The sequence below is a fragment of the Orycteropus afer genome, unplaced genomic scaffold (genome assembly GCF_000298275.1).
Source record: "Orycteropus afer afer isolate SDZICR_OR568_19922 unplaced genomic scaffold, OryAfe1.0 scaffold00018, whole genome shotgun sequence".
Classification (NCBI taxonomy): domain Eukaryota; kingdom Metazoa; phylum Chordata; class Mammalia; order Tubulidentata; family Orycteropodidae; genus Orycteropus; species Orycteropus afer.
The window spans coordinates 2,767,440-2,775,525 of record NW_006921605.1 but is presented as its reverse complement, the minus strand read 5'-3'; the positions used below and the strand labels follow the sequence as shown (position 1 = coordinate 2,775,525).

The following is an 8,086-nucleotide window of genomic DNA, read 5'->3' as shown; positions in this document are numbered from 1 at the left end:
TCCGAGGAGTGGCTGGTGGGTTTGAACCACCAGCCTTCTGGTTAGCAGTCAAGTGCCTTAGGCACTATGCTACCAGAGCTCCTACCTTATGATGCTGGGTGTTTTCTCATTTCCATACATATTCTTCCTTTGTTCCAGGATACAGTTAACTTACCTGGAAACCATTTGGCTCTTTGACATTTTGCTTTCAGGATTTGTTGGGTGGGACCAGAGTGGTGGTTATTCTGGGGTTAATTGTTCCCCTACTTCTGGGGCAAGACTCTTCCAAGGAATCTACCCGTTGTTCTGCAGGTCATGAGGCTTTCCAGTCTGGCTGGAGAGAATGTGCACTATTGCCAGCCTGAATGAACATCTGGTCAGTTCCCTCAAATCGTTGTTGGGTTCTCAGCTAGTTCCCTCACACACATGTGCTGATCAGCGGTAGTCTGCTGAATGGTTGAGAGGCCCTCCCTGCAGGCCCCAGGCTCGCCTTCTGTGCAGAGCTCTGCCCTGCCAGCGCTTGCTGTCTTAGTCCCCGTGGATGTTCAGCTTTGTCTCTTCCACCCGAGGAGTCCCTGCGCCTCAGTGCCCCCTCCCTGCTTGGCGGCCTGGAAATTCTGAAGGCAGTCAGTTGGGGCAGGTCAGGCTCACCTCATTTACTTCCTGTCTCCCCGAGATCAGCACCCTACATTGTCTGGTGCCTACTGCCTTGAAGATAGTTGTTTTATTTATTTTGTCCATTTGTTGTTTCAGGCAAGAGAGTAAACATGGTCCATCTTGGACAGAAACAAAAGTGCTAGTAACAGTTTTCGGTGTAAAATTTTTCACCCCTGTGTGATCCATTTTTAAGGCTCTCATTTACCAAGTTTGCTGGGATGTGTGTTCAAGACACATTCTAGGTACTTTCAGGCCAGCAGTGTTCTCCTCTAATCACTGAATGTCTAGGCCATTTGTCCTTAACACAGCAGTGCTTTTGCTCAGGGGACCCTGACCTGAGGACGGATGGACTGAACCTCTTCAGTCTAACTTACCTTTGTGTCTTTGTTCTCTCTCCCCTCCCTTGCGTACCCTCCTTGTGTGTCTCCATCAGTCGAGGTCGGCCTTCTCGGTCGAGTGTCGAGTGGGTGTCTTGCACATTGGTCTTGGTTATCTTGAGTATATATACGTGTATACATGTGTGTACTTGGAAGTACAGTGTTTCTCTGTGTTTTCACCCTTAGATTGGCATCAGTACGATGATATCATTTGCATGAAGCCTCCTGGAAAGATTCAGAGGTTCTGGGATCATTTAACAGATGGTACCAGGAGAAACCTGGTCAAAGGGAAGCAGATTGCGGCTGAAGTGATGCTGAACAGCATCTTCAGCATCCTTCAGAGCTGGAATGCCATCAACTTGAAGAGCTTCTTCATCCAGTTCCAGCAGTTCTATGTTGTTGTCCGGAAGCCAATGGTCTATGAAGGAGGACCACAGCCATGGAGCTCTTTGCAGTATGGAACTAAAGAGGTATGAGTCCCACTTCTGACACCAGCACCTCTGTTCTACTATGGGACTGTCCGCCTTCTGAGGCCGTCAGCATCTCCTAACGTGCTAGTCACCCGGTGACCTCTGCAACATGGCAAGCTAGGGTGGGATAGGGCAGGTGTACCCTTTGGTCCTTAGTTTCTGGTACCACCCACCTCTTGGGAATGCTCTGTTCTCCTATCTTCCTCCTCTTCCTGGTTGCACCTCTGAGCCCCAACCCAGCACTGGTCCCAAGGTCTCCCCTGACCTTGGGCAGAGTGGAAAGAACAGATACCTGTCACCTCCTTCACCGCAGTCCCCCTCCCACTGCGGTGTGGCCTGGATCAGTTCTGAGACAGACTGGGGAGCCACTCTGAGGAGACACCTGTGCCCTCATAGACATCCAGGGCCCGACCTAGATGCCTCTCCATCTTGGAAAGTTTTCTGGAGTGTACCTTGGTTCTTGCTGTCCCCAGGGGCCCCAGGATGGCTGGGCTTGGGGTGTGGCTGGTCAGGCTCAACCATGCTGCTGCTCGGGACTTACTGGGGAAAAAGGGTGTGGCATGGCTCCTCCGTGGGGCTCTCCCTGCCCGCCGAGGTTTGGTCCCCTGCCCAGCTGATATCACTGAGGACAGTGGTGGGACAGCTCCCCGCATCTCTTGACAGATGAAGCCCATGGTTCTGTGTCTTCCTCTCTTGCGGAATCAGGTCAACAGTGCCCTGTGGCATTATCTCAAAGGGAAAATGGCTCTGTTTCGGCAAAGAGGCAGCGAGAGTCCTCTGCCTGCCGACTGGCCCGTGAGGAGTGCACTGGCCATGGGCCTCATTGTGCTGTTTGTGCTGGAAGAGTTTTCGATGGTCGTGCCAGAGGCTGACCTGTCTGCCCTCTGCTCCCTCCTGTGCTTGAGTGCCAACGCTCCCAACGCCCTGGACCGAGACTTGCAACCCGTCCTTGAAACTCCTCTGAGGTAGCCTTTTTTTTTTTGGTTGAAAGGTTCTTATGGTCATTTGCATTGGGTTTTATCTGATTGAAAAAATAAATGCTTGTCATAAAACAGTTGAAAAGGAGGAAAAAGTAACTCATCCATCTTTTGCCACTCACTGCGCTGTTGTACCCTCCAGCCTCCCCACTGCCGTGTGCTGTATGTCCGACTCAGGTTGTGCACGGCGCCACGGTGGCTGTGTGGCAGACTCAGGTTGTGCACGGTGCCACGGTGGCTGTGTGGCAGACTCACGTTGTACACGGTGCCACGGTGGCTGTATACGGCAGACTCAGGTTGTACTTGGTGCCACGGTGGCTGTGTATGGCAGGCTCCTCACCTTCTGTGCAGGAACCCCGGGTTCGATTCCCGGCCAGAGCACCTCAGGTGCGGCCCCACCCGTCTGTCGGGGGAGGCCTGTGTGTCGCTCGGATGCTGAACAGGCTTCAGCAGAGCTTCCAGATGAAGAGACTGGGAGGAAAGGCCTGGCGGTCTCCTTCCAACAAGTAGCCATTGAAAACCCGATGGATCGCAGTGATTTGGTCCCATAGGCCTGGGGCCACCCGTGAGGCAGGCTGGCTTTGCAGCCACCAGCAGCGTCCAAGTTGCAAAGAGGGGAAATGGTGACAGGTAATTGTGCCGAGTGAACACAGCTATTTCAAAGCATTAACAAGCACTGTTACTTTGTAGCTGTAGAAAGATAACGTGTATTTCCTTTAGGCTTGGTCCCAACCCATTGAACACATTTCATATCCACAGCCAGAGGCACCACAGAACTATGGGTCAGGTACTCGGCCTCCTTGAGCCTTAGTTTCTTCAACTGTCAGCTGAGGAGAGGGTAACTCCTGTGGTGTTTGTTGGGGGTTTCAGTGAACCAGCAGTCAGTGCCTGACACGTTAGGGGCGGGGTCCAAAGAACCTCTGTCTCCCAGATACTCTGAAAAGGCGTGTTCCTTGTTTCTTGCTGAGGGAGTTCCTCCGTGCTAGGTGGTCAGAGCGGCTCCTAAGCTCCAAGTAAGTAGTGCCACTTCCCCTTCTGCACCCTGCGCCCCCTGCCGGGCTCGGCTCACGGTGGCGTGCCTTCTTCCATTTCCAGCTGGAGAAAGTACTTGGTCAACCTGTGCCAGAGGTGCGTGGACAGGAGGATGGACTGCTGGGTGCTCATACTCCCGGTGCTGCATTACTGCGTGGGGCCGGCCCCCCACAGGAGGGACATCCCCACCGAGGACACGTGGGCAGCCCTCGAAGGCCTGTCGTTCTCACAGTTTCGGGAAGAAAGATCAGTTCTGTGAGTAAGCACTTCTGTATACCAGTCTTGGAATCATGAGGTGTAAAGAGTGCTCCCAAGGTCCCAGGTGGGCCTCGTGCCCGGATGTACCTTCCTGTGTTTAATGGTCGGCGTAAGGATGCTGCTTTGAAGTGTGGAAATGTGTCAGAAATAAAAAAGGCAAAAATGGCCGTCTGGAGGTCGTCGTTCTTACTAACGTTTTGGCGGATTTGTTTCCAGGCTTTGGTTCAAATGTGGAGAAACGTCTGCTTTAAGTACTTAAAAAAAAAGCCCAGTGCTTTCCTGTTTATTCTGTTTTATGACCTGCTTTCTTCACTTAACTGTAGTGTGTGCATACAGTTCTCATGTCAAGAAACTCACACCTACGTCGTCATTGTTGCGGCCGCTTGGTCTCCCATGTAGAGCCTCCGCTGAATTTATTTAGCCGGTTGTGTGTTTCTGGGCATTTGGATCGTCTGTGCGTTTCTGGTTTCGTAGGTGGGCTGATGCGCACTCCAGTCCATTTACCTCTAGTTACTCCTTGAGACTCGAGACTGCTAGAGCGGAACCACTGGGTCAGAGGCATTGCGTGTTGTTAGTCGTCTGTACACTCACGTGATGACAGCTGACGGCATCATGTGCATGTGGCCCTGCCCTCTGATCCAAACAGAAGGCCATCTACTCCACCCCACAAAGTCGTACCCCAAAAGCCTAGGGCAACATAGATACACAGGCTTTGGGGACAGAGGGTCCGACACTGACTGTTTTATGAGCCGCAGTGCGTGTTTAAAATCCCATGAGAGAATGGCAGGTTTGTGAGCTGTTCTCGTTCTGAGATCCTGTCCAACATTTGCAAACTCTTTGCAAGTGCTCACGGAGGTTTTGTGTCAGAGCGTTGTGGGGTCTTTAAGCATTTGAGAAATCATTGTTGGCATCTAGGATCTTTCACAAACTCAGAATAAGATGTATTTTAGTCCAGAACCTCACTGCCTGCCTTTCTTCTCTAGGAAGGTCCCCAGTCTATGTCATTACATAGATTACAGGCCCTTCAGTGGTGGGGAGACACATAGGAGAAACATGGCTGTTGACAGTGGACAATGACAGACACTGGCATTGGTCCTGGAGGCTGTCTTTCAGGGACACGTGGTCTTTCTGGCTCACTGGGCCTTATGGATATGTTTTTGTGGCCTCTGTCACTTCCATGGCGCCCTGCCATGTCGTCATCTTTCTGAGTGTCTTGCCGCGACCTGGCTGGCGTGGTTTAAAGATGTGCTGCCCTCCCTTGGGCTGTTCGGCCCAGGGCACACAACACTGACTCATCAGGCTGTTTCGTTCTTGGTGAACTCTTAGTGTGTTCTGGTTTACTGTTCTTTGGGTGTCCTGCTTATTTTTGTTTCCCACTTAGCACTGAAGTGACATTGGCGTTTTCTAGACCGGCCGCCATCTTACCCCCTGAGCTGAGTCCTGCTTGCTGGCCTCACGGCTGCCCTCTTTTGCGCCCCTGTCCCCTCCTGTCCAGGAATCAGTTGCTGCAGCTCATGGGGCAGAACACCCACCTGCTGAATGTGGATGCCTGTCTCTTCCGGTCCTGGTTCAGCCTGCTGCCGCTGGGTGACCTAGTCGACTACATGCAGGCCTTGGTCGAGTACTTGATCGCCTCCCCTGCTCACTTCCTGGACTGCTTCCTGGGGGTCTACTACCGGCTTCGAGGACTCCGAGAGATCTCGTACATGAATCTGGAGGTTTGTCATCTACTGTGGCCTGTTGCATCCTTGCTCAGTCACAGCAGCCCGAAAGCCCGAAATGTTGAGAGCTTGTGATTCTTTTCCTGAAAAGCTGACGGGACAAAGAGAGAGGCAGCAGCAGTCACTGTGGGTAGGGCTGAGGGTTGGTTTGGGTTGATTTTGCTTCAGTAACTAGATCCAACAGAACGGTAACCGGTGGCCCTCACGTTGGCCCTGACTCCTGGCGACCACACGTGTCAGAGCAGAGCTGTGCTCCAGGAGGTTCGTGGTGGCTGATGTTCTGAAAGTAGATGTCAGGCCTGTCCTTTGAGGTGCCTCTGGGTAGTTTCTCTTCAGCCTTTTGCATAGCAGCCAGGCACTTGACCGTTTGCATCACTTGGGGGCTTTGATAAGCAATCATCTGTTGTTACGACCTGCAGTGGGATAGGACATTAACTGGGGGTGCTCACGTTCCATATTTTCACATAAAATGCACCCCCGGAAATAACACAAACACACATAACGTGCAGAGCTCACATAGGACACTCAAGGGGGTGGTGTGGTTTGCAAAACCTGTATAACACACACGTTATTTGCCTAAAACTATGGTACTTTGTAGTTGTTGTTTTTGTTTTCATCTGTTTTGAATGGAGAAAAGGTTATAATATTATGCCTTCAAGGAGCTCTGGTAGTACAGTGCCTAAGGCATTTGACTGCCAGCCAGAAGGTTGGCGGTTCAAACCCACCAGCCACTCCAAGGAAGGAAGACTGGGCAGTCTACTTTTGTAAAGATTTACTGCTTCAGAAACCCAAAGGGGTTTGCTGTGAGTTGAAATCAACTTGGTGGCAGTGAGTTTGTTTTTTTGTTTGTTTTATTAAGACTTTGATTTTATTTGTGAAAGACATGAGGTTGGGACTTTAGTACTTCAGAATTTATTTATGGAAAGAAACATTTATGTGTGATTTATGCTGAATATTTTTCAGCTTTGTTTTTGCAAAGCCAGTGGTGTCCTGATTAAATCCTGTTCTCTCCTTCATCGCTCTAGAACGTCGAGAAAACTTTAGAGATGCTGCTGTACCTGTTGGATGTGAATCTGAGCAGGTGGGTCCGGAAGCAAAAGGCTGTGTGTCTCTCACCCACGTCCCAGGCGTCTCAAGGGTGATGATAATCCCTTGATTGATGTTGTCCCACGTTTGCTGTCACGATAGGAGGGTCATAAGTCAATATACTGTCTCCTCATCTGTCAGCTGTCTGGTCTGACGTTTCACATTGATGACAATGGTAAAAGAAAATTTACTGTCCGAGTATTTTGCATGGTAACAGTGTACATCAGGCAGTAACGGAGGCCAAGGCATAGGTGGTGAGATGGTCAAAGCTGTCATGATGGTGATGGTCAAGGTCAGGTGTACTTGGCTGGGCCATGATTTCCCGTGGTTGGGCAGTTATGTAATGATGTCATCGTCCATTTTCCCATGACGATTTGGTCCTTGGGATCTAACCGTGTCGATAGCAAGCAAAAGATGTATGTGCCCTGCTTCTCTTTCAAGTCATGAGCGTAACCATCCTGTTTTTAAAAGGAAGAAAACTCATAGATGTCAGCTGCATGGCTTTGGGCCAGTTTCTGTCTGCTCTTTTTTTTTCTGTGCACTTATTTTCCTTTATTTTTAAATGATGACCGGCCATTCACACGTTTGTGTTTGCTTCCCACTTCTTTTAACCTTTAGCCTTTATGTGCATGCCAGCTCAGTTTAAAATGAAAATGAAAGCCAGCTTCACGGAATTATCTGAAATCAGCGCTTCTGCTAACATGCGTGTCAGTGGTTCAAACCCATCAGCCCCTCCACAAGAGAAAGATGTGACAGTCTGTGTCTGACATCCTTGGTAGCCCTACAGGGCCATTCTCCTCTGTCCTGTGTGGTGCCTGTGGGTCGGGCCAAGTCACCGGCTGCGGATCACTCTGGAAGGACGTTGTATAGAGTACAGACGGGCAGGAGCATGCAGGTGGTGATGGTGCTTTCTGAGATTTTCGAAGCACTTCCAGTAGTAGTTCACCCGAACGCTTGGATGGCAGGGATGCAGGCGGTAGTGTGATCTTGTCCGTGATGAGCACCTATGACCGTCCAGGGGTCTCCCCTGACACTGATTACCAGGTGAGCCCAGGGCCTCTTCCTGGTACCACATCCTAAGCCCTGACTCATCACCTCAGTCACTTAGTACTGCCCTGTGTCACTCACTGAGCATGAAACCCTACACGCTGGTCCCAGAACATTCCACACACAGCACATGTGTTCCTAGCATTTCTTTAACTTTTATCTCCCTGTGTCTTTCTGAAAATTTTTTTTTTTTCAAAAGTATATAGTATCTTCATCTGTGGGAATATGTGCATGCCCCTTACTTTTTTTCAAATGAAGAACCACATTTGGAAAGTTTTCAGTTTGCTCTTTGCTTTTTCAAGAGCAGTTCACACTACGGAGGCCAACCAGAAGGACTTTGTTTCCTTTTTAACTCAGTCACAAGTTCAGGTCTGATTGGAATTTTCCAAATGTTACTTTGTATGAGCTCAAGGAAGTGCCTTTTGGTTAAATCAAAATGAATCACCTTGTCATTGATTCAGTTCCAACTTGTAGCCACTCTA

The 8,086-nt window shown here is 50.1% G+C and overlaps 1 protein-coding gene across 1 annotated transcript in view; it reads left to right on the top strand.

Moving 5' to 3' along the window:
- The window catches only part of RNF213 (ring finger protein 213), a 121,706-nt gene that overhangs the window by 17,435 nt on the left and 96,185 nt on the right, over positions 1-8,086 (top strand). The window contains 5 exon segments of the mRNA XM_042783573.1: positions 1,200-1,483; positions 2,189-2,448; positions 3,556-3,747; positions 5,246-5,468; positions 6,497-6,552. Coding sequence (XP_042639507.1) covers positions 1,200-1,483; positions 2,189-2,448; positions 3,556-3,747; positions 5,246-5,468; positions 6,497-6,552 — 1,015 coding nt within the window.